Here is a 20537-nt window from a genome sequence, read left to right on the forward strand (position 1 = left end):
AAAAAAAAAAAGCTCTAACATTTTTAAGCAAACTAAAATAACCATTCTTCTTAGATACAGAGCATAAATCTTTTTTTCTTTTCAATTCAAGAAAAGAGCCACATTTTGCTCCAAAAGAAGTTAAAATTTAACTTGTTTGCTGAGGAAGATTTGCGGTAAGAAAGGTAATTACCTCTTAATGGAAACAAGCTACTGGGGTATTGCTCTGTGTGAGAGAAACGGTTTGGTGCGACCTACTGTAAAATTAAGAAGAGAGAAGAGGGCAGGGCTCGAGGGAATTAATGCGTTCCTTCTGACAGTAAAATTGCACCAACATGGCAAACAATTTACCTTTCTGCTGTAAACGTAATAATAAACTACAGCCAACAGGGGAGTAGTGTTTTAAAAAGTTAAAATTCCTGCCATGTGCAATGCAGATTAGATCATGCTCTTGTCCCTTATTTGAAGGGGAACGGTAAATTCTCAATGGTACTTTAAGCTAAATAAGCTCTTGAGGCTTCTTTATCCACTAAGAATCCTATAAAATTAGAATAAACACATAAAAATAATAACACTTCATTTGACATAGAATGGTCTCATGTTCCAAAAAAAAAGTTCTAACATTTTTAAGCAAACTAAAATAATCATTCTTCTTAGATACAGAGCATAAACCTTTTTTTCTTTTCAATTCAAGAAAAGAGCCACATTTTGCTCCAAAAGAAGTTAAAATTTAACTTGTTTGCTGTTAATGCATACAAGTTAAATTAAGATGCATATGCTTCAACGAACATGATACTAATGCGTACAAGTTATAAATAAGTTAAATGCATAACATTTTTATATAACTAGAAATCTATTGAGTGGTTGGAAAAGTTATGCTGCATTTTACATAAAAAAAATATATAAAATACATCTTGAATTTTCTGACAATCCAATATTTGCTTAAACAGTGGACATGTGTGCATGCGTGCCCAAAATTCCGAGAGGAGCATGGAGGACAAGGGATTGTGGCATCTCTCCCTGAGGGGTGATTTCTCACTTTCTCTCTCTCTTTCTCTCCAGCAAGCTTACATGCCCTATGGCAAAAACCTAAAATAAAAAAAAAAAGTATCACAGCATTCTACTTTTGATATATACTTTAGTCAAGCATTTTGCCAAAAAACAAGTGCCAACTAGGTCACTAAAAGAGATTGCTAAGATTATGAGCTTATCGTTTTAGGCACTTGTCAAAACTTAGGGAGAATACTCCTCAGCACTAGGGCCAGTTTTGTTTTGGTTACAGCTAAGCAAATAAACATAGAACGTTCACAAAAACTGACTGCGTGTTAGGTGATAAATGAAAGCAATCAATAAGTAAGAGAAATTCAACAAGCAATGCCTGATCACAATGCCGTAAAGCAGAAAGACCCATTTTTCATGTACGGCAATGACCACACGTACACTACTTGGACAGAGTTTTCGCGCAAACAGGCACTTTCATACACAGCTGATAGTGTGAGAGCTGGCACACTTAGACTGGGGCAATTTGGCAACATCTTTCAAAATCACAAAATTCTTAAACTAGTGGTTCTCAAACCTGATTGAGCCTTTACTCAGTTGGGGAGCTTCAACAATTACTGATGCCTATACACAATGTAAAAATAGTGATTTAACTGGCCTGGGATATGACCTGGGCTTTAAAATTTTTAAAAGCTCCCTAGTCGATAGTAACATACAGACAAATTTAGGAATCATTGGCTTCTACACACTTAAGTGAAGGATTTTCACTTCTCTTTATTTATCCTACACAGACATTCACACATGTGACAAATTATCTATGTCATTAACTGTAACTTTGTTTTATAACAGCAGAAGATTAGGGGGAAAAAAAAAAACAAAATATTTACCAAAAGGGTACTTGCTAAATCAATATGAAATAGTCACAAAATGCAAAACAATGTGTTTGTCAAAAACAGGTATAGATATTTCATACATATAATTTTATATTTTTAATATAAGTGCACATATTTATGTACAATGTGATTTTTCAATAATGAATACAATGTGTAATGATAAAATCAGGGTAATTAGTACATGTATCTCCTCAAACATTTATTTTCGTGTTGGAAAAGTTTTCTCTTTTATGAGAGAGAAAATGAATAAAAGAGGTCATATTTTTAAAAGAGGTACAGAATGGTATAGATAGCATGCTATCCTCTGTGAAAAATAATGCACACACAAACTATTAACACTGGCTTTCTCTTTGGAAGAAGACTTGCTTTTCTCTGATTATTCTTTCTTTTTTTTTTAACTTGCTATGGGGTACCTGTACTCACCAGGGGCAGAGAAAGGAGGCAGGGAATAAGAGGAAAAATGAGAAATCATCCCCCGAGGGATGGCCATGCCCCAATCCCTTCTCCTCCATTTTCTTCTCAGGATTTTGGGCACTCATATACACATACCTAGTGTGTTTTTTCAAGCAGCTGCATCCAAAACTCAAACCACAGAGTCATCCATATGGAATCCAGCCACCTTAACTTCCATGCCACCTACCAGCCCTGTGTACCCTGTCAAATACTGAAGTCTGGAACACGTTAGGTATCAATGCTTGAAAAATAAATGTAAAAACTTAAAATATAAAATCAATCAGGTAACATCACTTCCCAGGTAAATAATTATTACAAACTAATATTCAAAGAGAGACAAGGGAAATTTTTGGAATGATGGAAATATTCTTTATCTTGATTGCAGTAGTTAACATAATATTTTTTTTCAGAACTGTATACCTAAATTGAATTTCCCTCTGTGTAAATTATACCTCGATAAATCTCTGACATTAAAGATAAAACAAAAAAAAAGGGCCAGCAGGTGGCATGGTGGTTAAGGCCACTGGACTCCCACATGACTGACTGAGGTTCGAGTACCAGACCTGGCAGCTTGCTTTCTCATTTTTTTTTTCTCTCTCTCTCTCACACTCTCACTCTGTACTCTGTCCCTTTCTGGTCAAATTAAAAGAAAGAAAGAAAAAGAAAGAAAGAAAGAAAGTTAGTTAAATAAAAATAACTCTTCAAAAAAAAATGAAAACTTTACATGGCACCCACATCTCCTGAATAACATTGGTAGGAATGAGAATTGGTACAACCAATTTAGAAGATTGCTTGGTGGTATCTACTGGATCTGAGGGAGGACAAATCCTGTGACCTTAGTTAAATAAAAATAACTCTTCAAAAAAAATGAAAACCTTACATGGCACCCACACCTCCTGAATAACACTGGTAGGAATGAGAATTGGTACAACCAATTTAGAAAATTGCTTGGTGGTATCTACTGGATCTGAAGGAGGACAAATCCTGTGTCTTGACATTTCCCCTCCTGCATGGGTACCCAATGGAGACACCATGTATGGATTCATCATGAAGCAGACACAAGTATTGATGGCCACACCATTTGTGACATCAGCAAAACTGGAGCACCCCAGACACTATTAAAAGTAAAACAGATTAGTAGTCTGTGGCATAGCTGTGCACGGGAAAGCAGGAAGAAGGTAGTTTAGTTAAAAGAGTGACATTCCTAAGACTTAGGAAGTGACGACAAAGAGCACAGGCATAAAAAAGATGTACAAACAACCCCTGACCTTATGAAGAGATATCCAACCTCACTCACTACAAGAGAACTGCAAATTAAAATGACACTAAAATAACTTCTTTTGCCTGTCATACCAGCAACATTCCAAAGTTTAACAACAAATTATGATGGCAAGGCTCTAGAGAATGAGGCATCATCATGCAGCTCATTTGGAGATACAAAATGGTAAACTCCCAGGGAGGGTAATTTGGCCATGTCAAATAAAATATTCAAATATATCTATCCTTTGATACATTTGATATCCTTTGATATCATTTCTACAAATTACCCTATAAGATGTATATGCATGTTCACATTCATAGGGTTTTTCTCCTGTGTGCGTTCTCCAATGCTTAGTGAGATCTGACTTGCAGGAGAACATTTTCCTACACTGTTCACATTCATAGGGCTTCTCTCCTGTGTGAATTCTCTTATGTACAGTGAGGGACTCCTTGCTGGACAATGCTTTCCCACATCGTTCACATTCAAAGGGTTTTTCTCCTGTGTGCCTTCTCTGATGCTCAGTGAGATGTGTCTTGCGGGTTTTTAAAAGAGGTACAGAATGGTATACATAGCATGCTATCCTCTGTGAAAAATAATGCACACACAAACTATTAACACTGGCTTTCTCTTTGGAAGAAGACTTGCTTTTCTCTGATTATTCTTTCTTTTTTTTTTAACTTGCTATGGGGTACCTGTACTCACCAGGGGCAGAGAAAGGAGGCAGGGAATAAGAGGAAAAATGAGAAATCATCCCCCGAGGGATGGCCATGCCCCAATCCCTTCTCCTCCATTTTCTTCTCAGGATTTTGGGCACTCATATACACATACCTAGTGTGTTTTTTCAAGCAGCTGCATCCAAAACTCAAACCACAGAGTCATCCATATGGAATCCAGCCACCTTAACTTCCATGCCACCTACCAGCCCTGTGTACCCTGTCAAATACTGAAGTCTGGAACACGTTAGGTATCAATGCTTGAAAAATAAATGTAAAAACTTAAAATATAAAATCAATCAGGTAACATCACTTCCCAGGTAAATAATTATTACAAACTAATATTCAAAGAGAGACAAGGGAAATTTTTGGAATGATGGAAATATTCTTTATCTTGATTGCAGTAGTTAACATAATATTTTTTTTCAGAACTGTATACCTAAATTGAATTTCCCTCTGTGTAAATTATACCTCGATAAATCTCTGACATTAAAGATAAAACCAAAAAAAAGGGCCAGCAGGTGGCATGGTGGTTAAGGCCACTGGACTCCCACATGACTGACTGAGGTTCCAGTACCAGACCTGGCAGCTTGCTTTCTCACTTTTTTTTCTCTCTCTCTCTCTCAGTCTCACTCTGTACTATGTCCCTTTCTGATCAAATAAAAGAAAGAAAGAAAAAGAAAGAAAGAAAGAAAGAAAGAAAGAAAGAAAGAAAGAAAGAAAGAAAGAAAGAAAGAAAGAAAGAAAGTTAGTTAAATAAAAATAACTCTTCAAAAAAAAATGAAAACTTTACATGGCACCCACATCTCCTGAATAACACTGGTAGGAATGAGAATTGGTACAACCAATTTAGAAGATTGCTTGGTGGTATCTACTGGATCTGAGGGAGGACAAATCCTGTGACCTGACATTTCCCCTCCTGCATGGGTACCCAATGGAGACACCATGTATGGATTCATCATGAAGCAGACACAAGTATTGATGGCCACACCATTTGTGACATCAGCAAAACTGGAGCACCCCAGACACTATTAAAAGTAAAACAGATTAGTAGTCTGTGGCATAGCTGTGCACGGGAAAGCAGGAAGAAGGTAGTTTAGTTAAAAGAGTGACATTCCTAAGACTTAGGAAGTGACGACAAAGAGCACAGGCATAAAAAAGATGTACAAACAACCCCTGACCTTATGAAGAGATATCCAACCTCACTCACTACAAGAGAACTGCAAATTAAAATGACACTAAAATAACTTCTTTTGCCTGTCATACCAGCAACATTCCAAAGTTTAACAACAAATTATGATGGCAAGGCTCTAGAGAATGAGGCATCATCATGCAGCTCATTTGGAGATACAAAATGGTAAACTCCCAGGGAGGGTAATTTGGCCATGTCAAATAAAATATTCAAATATATCTATCCTTTGATACATTTGATATCCTTTGATATCATTTCTACAAATTACCCTATGAGATGTATATGCATGTGTACAAAATGATGTACGTATAAGATTGTTCATTATAATATGACAAGATTAGAAACAATGCAAGTCTATCTATTAGACACTAACCAGGTAAATTATGATATATCCAAACAATGGAAGAGAATGCCACTATAAATCACAATGTGGAAAATCTTTACATACTGATACAAAAGCAAATCTTGGGGATATATTGTTAAGTAAAAAAAAAAAAAAACTAAAGGGCAGAAAGTGTATATAACATGTTATTGTGTATATAAAGGAAAAATGAAAAATACATATTCAAAATAGCTTTCATTTAGATACAAAATGAATAAAAGTAGTAAACCATAGTGAATAACAGGGAAATGAAGAGAGAATAAAGTGGACAGGGAAAAAAATAAGACCAGTATCATATTACAAAGTTGTGATAATCAAAACAGCATGGTACTGGCACAAAAACACAAGGACAAATGGAACAGAATAGAGAATCCAGAAATAAACCCCAAAGCATAAAGCCAACTGATCTTTGATAAAGGGTACCAATCAATCCAGAGGGAAAAGAAAAACCTCTTTAGCAAATGGTGCTGTAAAAATTGGGTATCCACCTGCAGAAAGATAAATCTAAACCCTTATCTATCACCATTAACAAAAATTAACTCAAAATGGATCAAAGATCTAAACCTAGACCGCAAATTATAAATCTATTGGTAGAAAACACTGGAGGAACTCTGGGAGACGTTGAGGTAGGCAAGCAAGACACCCAAAGCACAGGCAATAATCCCTAAAATAGACAGGTGGGATTAATGAAATTAAGAAGTTTCTGCACAGCGTAGGACACCAAAATTATTATGAATTGACAACCCTCGGAATGGGGAGAGAATTTTTGTTAACACTGCCTCAGATAATGGACCGATAACCACAATACACAGAGAACTCGAGCAGCTAACCTGGAAAAAAATAATCAACCCAATTAAAAGATGGGAAAATGAGCTGAATAAACTCTCTAAGGAAGACATACAAACAGACAAAGAGCTTATGAAAAAATGCTCAACATCCCTCGTCATAAGGGAGAAGCAGATCAAAACCACAACGAGATACCACCTAATCCCAGTAAGAATGGCAAAGATTAAAAAAACAAAACATGGTAAGTGCTGGCGGGGATGTAGTGAAAGAGGAGCACTCCTACATTACTGGTGGGAATGTAAATTGTTACAGCTACTGTGGAGAACAATATGGAGGTTCCTCAAAGACCTTCAAATAGAACTACCATATGATCCAGCAATTCCACTCCTGGGTATTTACCCAAAGGACAGAATGCTCAGTTGGAAAAGCGCTTGCACAACTATATTTATTGCAGCATTATTCATAATTGCTAAGACATGGAACCAACCCAAATGTCCGCAAACAGATGAAAGGATTGAAAAAGTGTGGCACATATACTCCATGGAGTACTATTCAGCCTCAGAAAACAATGCCCTGGAATTTGATAAAAAGTGGATGAATATGAAAGATTTTTTGCTGAGTGAAGCAAGTCAGGCTATGAAAGAGAGACACAGTATGTATCCACTTAACATCCTATGAAAGAGAGACACAGTATGTATCCACTTGACATCTACAGACTGTCCATACTCTATCTTAGAAACTGAAAGTCTGGAGGACATAAAAGCATTAAAAAGTCTTATAGACACTAAAGACAAAGTGGAAGAAGAGTGTGGGACGAGAAGAGCATAGGAACGGAAATTTGGGGGAAAAATTAGAGAGGTAAAACATTTGTGGGACACAGATATGGTTTATTATCTGTTGATGAGGATGTGTATAGTATTCTCAATGGGGCTGAACTGAGGTATATACCATGCTGGGTAAAGTCTCTTTACAATCTAAATGATGTATAGCGATCGATGTATAAATAATAATAATAATAAAGAAAAAAATACATTTAAAAAGAAAGTCACCCTGGGCGTGTGTGCATGTGTGTGTGTGTGTACGTGTGTGTGAGTATGAGTGTGTTCCAAATACCAAGAGAAGAATGGAAGAGAAGGATTGCAACATGGCCATTCCCCATGGAGGGCATGATTTCTCCCTCTCTCCCTCTCTCTCTCTGTCTCTCTGGAGAGCATGCACACCCTTTGGCAATTAAAATAATTAAAGGATATTCTTTCAAAGTTTAAAAAAAATAAGACCAGTATCTATCTTTTAATTTTAGTCTTTTTTTCACTCAATGAAAAGTGTCACACTTAACATGTATTTTTCTTAAATCCAATTAGAGAAATAAACCCAAATTCCGAAGTCAAAACGTATTCTCCATTCTCCTATCCTTCCCTTCAAGATGTGTAAAAGGACTTTGCAAATTACACACAGGTTGCTAGAACCTTCCTTTAAAATGTGTGTATGTCGGAGTTGGGCAGTGGGGACAGGTCAGTAGAAATTGACCTTTAGTGTTCTACTCTTGGCCTTTGGAACTTCAGCTAAAACTAACATCAAGTAAGTCTTATTTTAACACCACATTTCTCAAGAAAAGTGAATAACAACAGATCTAGAAGGAAATCCCAAGTAAGGCAAAAGTAACATTTAAATGGGAGGGGACAGAGGGGTGGAAAGTAATTTCAGGTGGCAAAATGATTTAGCTATCTCTGCATGTCAGTATTAAAATACATTGCTCTTTTAAATTATTACATAATGTTCAATTTTATAGCTATCCCACAGCTTAATTTCTCTATACAAATTGTGCAAGATGTAAAAATTTTCTCATTTTAAAAATTATTTGCCTCAATGGAAATATTTGTGCATATGTGAGTTTTTTCTCTAGAATATACTCTTAGATGTAGAATTGAAGGTTGAAGACTGTTTCTTTGGTATTTTAATTAAATATCATAAAAAACATTAAAAGAGATTCAATATTATTAATAGTTAGATCAATGCAAAATAAAATGAAATCCCATTCCATTAGTTCAGCAGCAATGTTGACAAGAATATGAAGAGAAATACAAACAGAATGATACTATGATTTTTTTTAAATTAATCACAAGCAAAAGTATTTCAATTCTTTGTGTGAGTGTGTGTGTGTGTGTGTGTGTGTGTGTGTGTGTGTGCGCGCGCACACGCGTGCACGCACACGCTAAATTTAAGTAGCCAAAAAATTTTTGGGAAGGACAAACACCCAAACAAGAACTATTACTTCAACTGGGTGTGAGGCTATAGGAGTAGAAGGATGGGGAGACAGAGAAGCCGTGGGAACTTCTTGGTTTTATTATTAGAACTTAAGATAAATAATATATTAAAATATTGGTTATATCATTAAAACAATAGAAATATATATAAATAAGCCCACTGAATTATGCTTATAAACTCTCTTATAAAATAAAAAAGCTAGAATAAATTAACTCCTAAACCTAGTCTCTAATCTCTTCTCAATTAAAAAGATTCCATAAAGGCTACAGATGATCTGTTTCCACTTCTGTAGGTTTTTTCCCCCAAAGTGAGTAAATGCGACTGAATTTAATAGAGAGTTGGCAAGAAGGGAAAGAAGCCTAGAAAATATGCTACAAGAATGAGCTAAAGTCAATGTAAAAAAAAATAATAATAATAAATACAATCTGTTCAATCTCATAAATGGATAAAATTAGTATACAGTACTTGGGACCCAAGGTTCAGGAAAGAAACAACTATCTGAATTTTTATTCAACTTCTAACACAGATTCACTCTTTAGAATGAAATTGTACTTTGGAAGAGAGAATGATGCCTTCTGAGTGATGAATTTGAAAGGGTCATAGTCAGACTCTTTACAACCTATAGAAGCACAGAACTTCAAATTGGCAAGGATAAAGAGTGTCAGATTAGCACTCTCCAGATTTTCTTATAATATAGCACAGAGAGTACAGACTAATATTTTTATGGCACCCTCTAGAAATGGATGAGAGCAGGAAACCAGCCTAAGAGCTACAACAGCCCCAGTGCTGTGGATGACCCAAAGACCAAGAACATTTTGGCACCCTTTAACTCAGACATAGCACACCCATGAGGCCTGACACAGCCAGGGGAAGACTGTATGGCTCAGCTTCTTCCTTTAAATGAACACTCTCCAACAGCCTTTATTGTTTGGTAGTAACAACATGATGGCGGTTCATAATGCAAAACTATCTGTGATGAGACAGCAAAGCAGATTAAATCAAGGTGGTGGGAATGATGTGATTTGGTTCTTTGACAAAGACCAACTGATAGGGACCAACAGGTGGTATTGTGGTTAAGGCATTGGGCATGGCCAACTGCAGTGCGAGTCCCGAACCTGGCGGCATAAAAAATCACACCAAGTGTCAAAAAATCTTATTTTGTGTATGTGCCCAAAATCCCAGGAGGAAATTGGGAAAAAAAGAGATTGCAGCATGGCTGTGCCCCCTAGGGAGGTGATTTCTCACTTTTCCTCTGGCTATCTCTCTCGTCTCTTTAAGGATCAACTGGCAATTCTGGAGGTGTACTCTACATACGAATGCTATTCAGACCCCAAAATGTCCTCAGATATCACCTGTACAAGAAAACTTGGTTTCCTGTTTGAAAAGAAGAAAGACCTCTGCCTCTCTTCCCCTTCTGTGGACCTGCGTACATTCCCTCTGAAAAACTGTTCTTACAAGACTGAAAACACCCAGCAACTAGTTGTACAGAAATCTGGCATCATCATATTCAGTACGTCCAAAAAGGAAAAAGCACACCACTACTTTAAAATAGTATGCCGAGGGGCCAGCAGATGGTGGAGCAGTTACATCGCTTGGCTCCCACGTGGCCGACCACAGTTGAATCCCAGACCCAGTGGCTTGAAATTCATGCCAGGCGCATGTATGTGCATTCCCAAGATCCAGGAAGAGAGTGGAAGAGAAGGAACTGTTGTGTGGCCATTCCCCGCTATTGGGTGGTTTCTTATATTTCCTCTCACTGACTGTTTCTCTCTCCCCCTGGCAAGCACATGCACCCTATGGCAAAAACCTTTACAAATAATAAAGTATGTCAATGGAGACAGCAGGTGGTGTGGAGGTTGGGGTGGCTGGATTCCACATGGTCAACTGCATGGTTCCAGTTCCAGAGGAAAATGGAGGAGTGGGGATTATGGCATGGTCAACTGCCCTGGGCGTTGACTTCTCACTTTCTCTTTCTATCTCCCTCTCTCAGGCAAATGCATGTGTCCTATGTCAAAAATAAAAAAATAAAGTTGTCAACTATATCAAATAGTCCCAAGAGTTAATAAACTACGAAGCAAAAATTGGCACTTGAGTGTCTTCTCTTTAAAGACTATCATTGTAAAGCATTGTGAATTCCATAGTAAGGGTTAGAAATATGAGAACAAGAGCCAAAAGAGCATAAATGGCAGATATTACAAACCACAGTGCATGAAAAAAATGACCATGTTGGCAACTAAAATGTAGGTCTTTTGGAATCTCATCATCTCGAACAACATCTGCAGGACACACAAAATTCTCCCTATAGATAAGAAACAAGAAAAACAAATTTGAACTTACAGTACCTGGTAAAACGTGGGTTATGTTCAGTCATTGCAACCAGCAGCTTCAGAGCATATGCTGGTACCGGGTCAGGCTCTGTGAGGATGTGCTCATACCTAGAATGAGAAAGTTATTTTTTAAATATCCAGTATATTTTCTTATTTAAATCTCCCTCTGGACAACAGAAACAATAAGGCACAAACATCTGGGGAAAAAAAAAAACTGAAATAAAAAGCCAACAGGTAGCATGGTGATTAAGGTGCTGGATCCCACATGACGACCAGCACAGTTCGAATCCTGGACCTGGCAGCTTGAAAGACATGCCAGGTGCGTGTGTGAGTGCAACCAAAATTCTGAGATGAGAATAGAGAAGAAGTGGTTGCAGCATGGCCAGTATCCCCAGGGGGTGATTTCTGACTTTCCCTCCTCTCTTCCCTCTCTCTCTCTCTCTCTGTCTCTGTCTCTCTCTGTCTCTGGTAAACGCACACACCCTGCAGCAAAAAGCTATTAGGTCATCAGGAAAATCATGATGTACTTTTCTGTTTTTCTGTGAAAAAATGCATTATGACTTTCCCGATGACCCAATAAGACAAAGACACGGGACCAGCAGTTAGCGTAATGGCTATGTCACTGAACTCCCATGTAGTCGACCGCGGTTCAAGTCCCGGACCCGGTGGCTTAAACTCACGCCGGGCGCGTGTGCATGCATGCCAAGATCCCAAGAGGAGAATGGAGAAGAAGGGATTGCAGCATGGCCATCCCCCCTGGGGGGAGATTTCTCGCTTTCTGTCTCTCTGTCTCTCTCTGTCTGTCTGGCGAGCGCATGCACTTTATAGCAAAAACCTCTCCAAAAAAAAGAAAATAAAAAAACAAAGGTACACAAAAAACTGGAATAAAATTATGAACCACAGAACCTGCACAGGTTACATAAGCTCATGGAGCTTCAAAGCGGTGCACTTGCCAATGGTGACGACAATACTGACTTACCCCATACTGTTATTTGGAAGATACATTGAGATAACCCATGTACTGTTACAATTCAACTGGGCATTTGTGCTGGGGCTCTCCAAGACCACCCTCCCATTTGGAGATTCTCTAGAGGACTTGTGGGACTCAGCATTTAGTTGTACTCACAGTGAAAATCTAGAATAGCATTACGTAGGGGCACGAAGCTGATCCACAAAGGAAAGGGACTCAGGTGGAAGGCTGGAGAATGTGCAGCTTTCCTGAGGCTCACGCCCATGAGGGCTCACACAGCATATTGTTGCTCCAGAAATGAAAATGCTGCACGCTCAGGGAAGTCCCTTAGAGTCAGCAACCAAGGGTTTTATTAGGGGATGGTCATGTAGACAACCTCTGTCTAACACGAATCAAAATTCAGGCTCCCAGAAGGAAAGCAGGTACTCAGCATAAACCAGACTGGATGCACAAACAGTCTAGGTGGAGTGAACAACCCTATGTGACCACTGATCAGGAGCTTGGCCTGAAATCAGGCCTACTTAATGAAAGCAGAGTCAAGCCTGCTGTGTTAACAAAGTTCTGCGGAGTAGTCTTATAATTAATACTTACAAATCCCAAATTAAAAGATTACCAAAGAGAATAAAACCCAGACTGGTATTATCACAGGTTTGCACAACGACCCAGCCAACGTGGTTGCATCTATAACATAAGTGCCCGGAAGCCATATGGTCAGACCCCAGGGGGGACTTGTAAATACACTAGGCATTAAGTGAGGGGTCCAAGACCTAAGGAGCAGGAAGACCAAGGAAAGGAGACCACAGCATGCTGAGACCCTGTCAAGAGTGCTTCTCTCCTTCTCCCTCATCTGCATAAAGTCTCTGTTACCAAAGTTTTTTTTTTTAAAAAAGTTTGCACAACAGGTCCAGCCACAGTGGCACAGTGCTGGCATAATGCTTGGCAATGCTGGAAGCCGCACAGAAGATCGGGATCAGTTCCCAGATAGACCTGGACGCACACCTGAGATACTGACTGGTTGAACACTGAGGTGTGGGAGATCACAGCATGGACCCTGGTGTCTCTGTCCTTCTCTTCCCTTCTCTTTTCATTTCATGAAAGAAACAAGCAAACATTAAAACAAAAATGTTTCCATAATAAAACTCAGACTGCTCTCCCATGTTTGCTAGTGGAAGCTGGTTTATACACTATGTCTTACCTGTCTAGTGGATAGCACTGTGTATCTATACAATTAATATGCACCAAATAAATGAGTGAATGAATGAACAAATAAATGAACGAATGAACTAGCCAGTCAACTTTACAACCTAATTCTCTGGGACATCCAACATCGAAAATGGAAGAAAATTCTCTTTAAAAATCCAAAATGGATATTTAAAAATCTATGGCATGAAACAGATGCTTTTCATTTCGAGAACAGGGCCCCAGGCTCCTACTCTGAGCTTATTTACTTTCATTTTGGAAATCATTATATAACAAGCTTAATTATATAGCCTCTAAGCCCACAGCCATGACAAAGGAGGCAAGCTAAGGAAGGAGAGCGACTATTACAGAAAAGGAACCTGACAATTATAAGACATGGGACTTGAAAGTAGAGGGTTAAAAAGAATGAAAGAAATCCCAAGAATTGAGCAGGGAGCAGGCTGGGGGCATTCAATTCAGTCTGACAAGCTGCTCGAACCTCAAGAGGGCCTGAGGGAAGTCATACACCAAGTGTTCAAAATGGAGGTAGCAGGGCAAGAATAAATTAAGTTGGGCACAGCCTTCTGTTTAAGACCCAGGAAGTATCATATTTTATAAAGTTTACTTATACTTTTGAATTATAACAAGTAAATGATTACCTATGTATGAAAAAGATGAAAAGTAAAACACTAACCATTCATTATAAAATTATAACTAAAATATTAATAAGTCAAAGACACCAATAAATTTAAAAAACATATAGCATCACCAAGCATGAATTATATCAAGTACTAAAAAGCCCACATTAGGGAAACAATTAACATATTTTATCATACAAATAAAACAAAAATCAAGTAAACATCTTTCAGAGTTGCTAAAAATGTGTTTGACAAAAATTTAATATCCAACTCAATTTAAAAAAAAAAAAAGAGAGAACAACTTAGGATACTAGAGAGAGATCATTAGCTCCTTTTTCTGACTAAATAATCTTATGACAGAAAGGTCTTAGGGCCAGCAGATGGCATGGTGGTTAAGATGTTGGATTCCAACATGGCCAACTATAGTTTGAGTCCTGGACCTGGTGGCTTGAAAATCACGCCAGGTGCATGTGTGTGTATGCCCAAAATCCCAGGAGGAAAATGGGGGAGAAGGCATTATGCCATGGCCATCTCTCCTGGGGGATGATTTCTCCCTTTCCCTCTCACTCTCTGGTGAGCACACGTGCCCTGTAACAAAAACCTATTTGTAAAAAAAAGGTCTAATCATTGACTCCAACATACCACAAACACTCTAAGTTTCAATGACTTACTAGGACTCACAGAATCAGAAAACTTATTATACTCCCAATTATGAATTATTACATTGAAAAAAATACAGACTAAAATCACCAAAGATAATCAACACAGGGTAGAGTTTGAGACCTGGCCAAAGCTTCCAGTTTTCACCTCCCAGTGGGGTTATACAGACAGTGTTTAATCCTCCTAGCAAGGTATGACAATGCATGTGCAGTACTGCCAACCAGAGAAGCTCATTTGAACCTTGGTGGCCAGAGTTTTTATTGGGTTTGGTCTGTAGCCTGTGTACAGGTTGAGCTTAGTTATTCAGACTCTAGGCCCTCCAGAGGTCAGGCTGAGATGGCCAAAAGCCCCCACCATAATTCATAATGTTAGCATGAATTTGCTGGTATGGATCAAGGTATACAAATATAGTCCTATCAGCCAGGATATTCCAAAGACTAAGAAGTTGTCCCCTAGGAGGCCGTCATTGGCCAGTTTCTTTGGAATGTACAGAGTTTGAACATCGCACATCTGCTGAGTTAACTCTTTACAGCACACATCCTTAACAGGGAAACTCAGAAGCAGTATTCTTAAAGTTGAAAATAAGAGAAGGCTGGCTGAATGGTGGCACAGTGGTAAAGCGTGATGCTCTGTGAGGCTGACCCACAGGGAGAGGGTTCTAGGGTCATGTCCAGAGACCTCCGAGTAAACTGGAGTACACTTACTCACAATCTGGGCTCTCTGAGGCTGGAGGAGATCACAGTGTTGGGACACTGCTAGGGGTGTTCTCTCTTTCTCTTTCTTGTTAGTGAAAGAAATAGATGAATAAACTTTGAAAAAGGAAGAAAGAGAGAGAGAGAGAAAGAAAGAAAGAAAGACAGACAGACAGACAGACCAACCAATTCAACCCTCTTCCATCACTTACCAGTATTTGGAAACAATCAGTGAGGGAGTCTCAAATTGAAGTGAGTATGAGAAACTTCTGATGAGTTACCCATTGGGATAACTGCACAACTATCTTGCCTTGCTCCCGCTCCTAGACATACTTGAATCAGTGAGGGAAAAGGCTACAAGCCTAAGAATTTTTTTAACAACTCCCCAAGGGATTTTTTTTACTCACATGCTTGTGTGGAAAACACAAGAGAAGATATGAACAACTATTTGGAAAAATAATAGAAAACTTATTCTCAATCAGATCAAAAATATAATTAAAAAATACACAATAGGAACTAGGTAGAAGCTACATCTATAAAGAAAACGCTGAGACTTTATTGACTAAAATTAAAATGTCTTGAGGTTGTTTGAGGTTATCTAATCTTGAAACAAGAAGGAAGGAAGAAGCTTGCACTGGCCCATACATGAGAATTTTACCAAAGAATATTGTTCTATGTTCTTCCCACTGGAGGGAAAAAAAAAAAAAAAAGGTAAAATTCTTAATGGCTATGCTTAGAATACAAATATTGAATATATTTTAGTTTCATCAAAGATAAGTTTGTAATGGCCAGAAAAATATAGCCAAAAGTATCCTGTGATTTATTAAACTTGTCCTCTAAACAGAGATAATGCAGCCAAGCTGATAGTAACCAGATCATGCTTTCCTCTGAATGCAACATGGCAGGAAAAATAAAGAAAACTAGCGGTGAGACCTGACTCCTGATATGGTCTTGGAGGAGAGTGACCAGTGAAGAGTTGGCCTATTCTGGTGGGCAGAGCTGGAAAGGAGTACTCTAAATGCCTTAAGCATGGCCACAGATTGGGATCCCTGTTAACAGTACCTTAACTGTCCCTAGACTCCACTCTTCTCCCTCTAGGATCCTGCATAAACAAGGGGTCTTTGCTAGGGTTCAAAGTAGCTTGAACCCAGGCAAAAAAAAAAAAAAAGCCATTTTTAGTAAATTCACATCAATACCAAAGGAGGAAATAAATTAAAAATCACATATTTGGGATTCAAAGCATGATGCCAAAGAAAAGATAGACCTGCTTTTTTTTTTCTTTGTACCCAGTTCTAAAATAATAAACCCCTATCTTGCCAAGTCCCGGCAGAAATAGTGACCAATGAGGTGGTCTCGGAGAACACTGAAAAAGGCTATCCAAATAGTTCTGGATTATCATGAGAAACTATTCTGAAGGATGTCACCAACCCAATAGTCAAATGCAGAAAAGTGTCTCTGATTTTGTGGGGGGAGGGAGGAGGTTCATTCTAAAGGGATTATGCCACAAACTCACACTCCCACCTTAAGGAAGAATTAGGGCAAGGAGGACTATACCAGAATGTCCAAGAAACTTGAGGGTGAAATGCAATGAGGAAGATCCTACCACATGAAAAGTTAAAGCACATTATACAATAAAGAGGAGACTGGGACCAAGAATCTCATAAAGAGGGCTGGAGGGAGCTCAGTAGTGAAACTGATCTGCAAGGCCTGTCCAAATGAAGGTTTCAGATTTGCATCCAGAGACATCCTGAATGCATTGGAGCTGGCTGAGGCTGTGGATGGATATGTTGCCAAGACCCTGTTGGCATTTCCCTGTCTCATTTTTGGAAGATATAAATACATCAACTGTTTTTAAAAGACTACACATATAGGGACCAGCAGTTAGCGTAATGGCTATGTCGCTGGACTCCCACGTAGTCGACTGCGGTTAAAGTCCCAGAAGCAGTGGCTTAAACTCATTGCTTAAACATGCATGTGTGTGCATGCCCAAGATCTCAAGAGGAGAACGGAGAAGAGATTGCGGCACAGCCATCCCTATTGGGGGTGATTTCTCACTTTCTGTCTCTCTGTCTTTCTGGCAAGCGCACACGCCCTATAGCAAAAATCTCTCTAAAAAAAAAAAAAGAAAAAGAAAAGAAAAAGACTACACATATATATCTAAAGCAAAGAAAAATGACACTTGAGATGAACCAGAAAGAATAGTTTTAGAAAGAAATTAAACTGAATGGACAGGCTGTATGTTATTAAAAAAATTAAGTATTTCTCAATGACAAAACCACAACAATTAAATGAAAAGAGCCAAAATTATTTGCAGAATGTTGATAAAACAAAAAATTAATATTCTCACTATATTTAATTGATATTCCAATCAATAAATATACTACTAGAAAAATGGAAAAAAATTCACCTAAGAAGACTATAAATCACCAATAAGTCTAGGGAAGAAATTCCCTAGTCTACTACATTAATATCTAAAAAATTGCAAATTGAAGTTAACTAGGGTGCAATAAAATGGGCACATTCTAATAGAAGCTGGTAGAATAAACCATTGACTGTCTTTGAAAAAAAATTTGGTTAAACATATCAAATCCTTTAAAATGTACATACATTTTGACATGGCTAGCCTATTCCTAGAGATTAAACAGAAGGATACAGAATATGCCCAAAGATGTGGCCATTAAATAGCCTTTGCAGTGTTTTATATATGTAAAAGTGAAATACTAAAAAAAAACACTTAGATGTGCAATAACTGGGAATTGTTTATACAATTGTCAGTACATCTATAAATGTAGGTGTAGACAGAAAGTAGATTATAAGACAGCCACTAAAATACTGATAATATGTTCATATATACAGTTGCAGATATAGAGATTAACAATATGATATTCAGGAGGAAAGACGGTTGTAAGGAGGAAATTTCAGAAAGTATTAAGTCAGTCTCCCTAAGAATGGAGAAACCATATAGTGGAGCATCCTAACTTAAAATGGATGGGAGAGGCAACACATTGAGAGTATCTTGAATTGCTGGGTAAATACTGTTAATATTATGTTCTACAATCTACAGGTCAAAAGGTTTCTGAACAAGAGAATGATATGAGAAAGCCTGTGTGTGACGATGCAAATCTAACAGAGTGCAAGATGGATCTCAGACTTGAATATCTAAGAGGAAAGAGATGTTTAGGTATAGAAGAGGCTGCCAATCTACATTAAGCTCTGAGCGGCCCTTGTCAGGGAGTAGGACAACTGAAGATTTTCTGCTCAGGCTTTACTATCCTGACCCCAAGATCTAGCCAGGACAGGTCAATCTCAAGCCATCTACACTTGAGTGACCCCTTTAAGGCACAAGGACAACTGAAGATATTCTGCCCAGACTTCACCTTCCTGACCCCAAGTTCTAGCCAGTCTCCACATACTGAATTTCTAGATGGGTCTAGGTGCACAGTAGTCAAATATCTGAATAATTTTAGGGTCAGAATAATCCTTAATTCCCATGGAATCCACTGAACAAAGGGAGAAAAATGGATCTGCAGAGAGACTGCAGATCACCTCCTCCTGCATGCCTCTCTGAATGCTCAGATTTAACTCCAAAAATTAGGAAAAAACATATAATCCATCAGATAACCAGAAACTACCACGGAGGCAAAAGAAATATGAGAAGCCAAGAAAATGTCTTAATAATCCTTAATTCCCATGGAATCCACTGAACAAAGGGAGAAAAATGGATCTGCAGAGAGACTGCAGATCACCTCCTCCTGCATGCCTCTCTGAATGCTCAGATTTAACTCCAAAAATTAGGAAAAAACATATAATCCATCAGATAACCAGAAACTACCACGGAGGCAAAAGAAATATGAGAAGCCAAGAAAATGTCTTTCTCCCAAGGAAAAGAATAACTCCTCATCATCCACAGACAATATAATGGGACTCGTGGAAATGTCAAGTAAAGAATTTAGAATATTCATAGTGACAAAGCTAACAGAGATATAAGAGAAGAGACACAATGAACTCAAGAAAATGAAAGAGAAAAGAGACAATGAATTCCAGGAAGAGAGGGAGTTCTTGCATGATCTGAAAGAGGAAATATACACCATAAAAAATAATCAAACTGTTAGAGATGAAGGCTATAATACAGGAAATCAAACCTCCCTTGAAAGTATTAAAGGCAGATTAGATTGAATCTCAGATGTAGAAAACAAAACTTCTGACCTATAAAAATTAACCAAAAAGACTGAGAAAATAACCCCCCAAAAATGAGAATAATATATGAGTAACACTAGATACCATTAAATGCAAAACATCGATCTGTATATGAGAAGGTGAAGAAACTAATAAGAGCATTGATAATCTAATCCATGAAATCCAGAAAGAAAACTTTTCAAACTTAGAGAAGTATTCAAATATCCAGACCCAAGAAATACAAAGGACCCCACATAAAATCAACCCAAGATATTCTTCTCCAAAGCACATCATAGCCAGATTGACCAAAAATCACAGAGACAAGATACTAAAATTGATAAGAGAGAAACATCAAGTTACTTTCAAAGGATACCCCATCAGGCTGACAGCAGACCTCTTATCATAAACAATGTGACCAAGAAAAGAATGGGAAAATATATTCAAAGTGTTAAGGGAAAAGCAATTTCAATCAAGAATACTGTACCCAGCAACATTATCCTTCATATGGAAAGAAAAGACAAAACATTCTCAAATAAACAATACCTGAAAGAATATACTAACATCAGACCAGCTCTCCAAGAAGTTCTGAAGGGAGTGCTATACCAAGAAAACTAAATTCAGACACACAGTAACCAGAATAAAAGCAAACAAACAAACAGGAGAATGGCCAACTTAATGGAAGGGATAAGTCTAGAAAGATCAATAATAATTTAATGTTAATTTCCAGAATTTAAATGGAAACATCAAACCATAATAACACTGAAAATTCAACAGAAGAGAGATTAATTACATGAGACTGAACTGGTAAAACAGAATTTTACAACTTTTGACTAAAGCATTACTGATTTTCTTCTATGCTTTGTTTTCCAGATTTAAGGATTTTTGTCTTTAACTGTTGATAGGTTCATCTACCTACTGTTTGAACTGAATCCTAACCTTTTTCCTGGCTTAAGAAAAAAATGTTAATTTCTC

At 37.9% G+C, this 20537-nt stretch overlaps 1 protein-coding gene across 2 annotated transcripts in view; it reads right to left on the reverse strand.

Moving 5' to 3' along the window:
• The window catches only part of ULK4 (unc-51 like kinase 4), a 685490-nt gene that overhangs the window by 401660 nt on the left and 263293 nt on the right, over positions 1-20537 (reverse strand). For both annotated transcript variants that reach the window (XM_027774534.1, XM_006155390.3), the window contains one exon: positions 11266-11358. In XM_027774534.1, coding sequence (XP_027630335.1) covers positions 11266-11358 — 93 coding nt within the window. The remainder of the gene's footprint in view (positions 1-11265; positions 11359-20537) is intronic.

This window comes from Tupaia chinensis, unplaced genomic scaffold, assembly GCF_000334495.1.
Source record: "Tupaia chinensis unplaced genomic scaffold, TupChi_1.0 Scaffold000451_2, whole genome shotgun sequence".
NCBI classification, from domain to species: domain Eukaryota; kingdom Metazoa; phylum Chordata; class Mammalia; order Scandentia; family Tupaiidae; genus Tupaia; species Tupaia belangeri.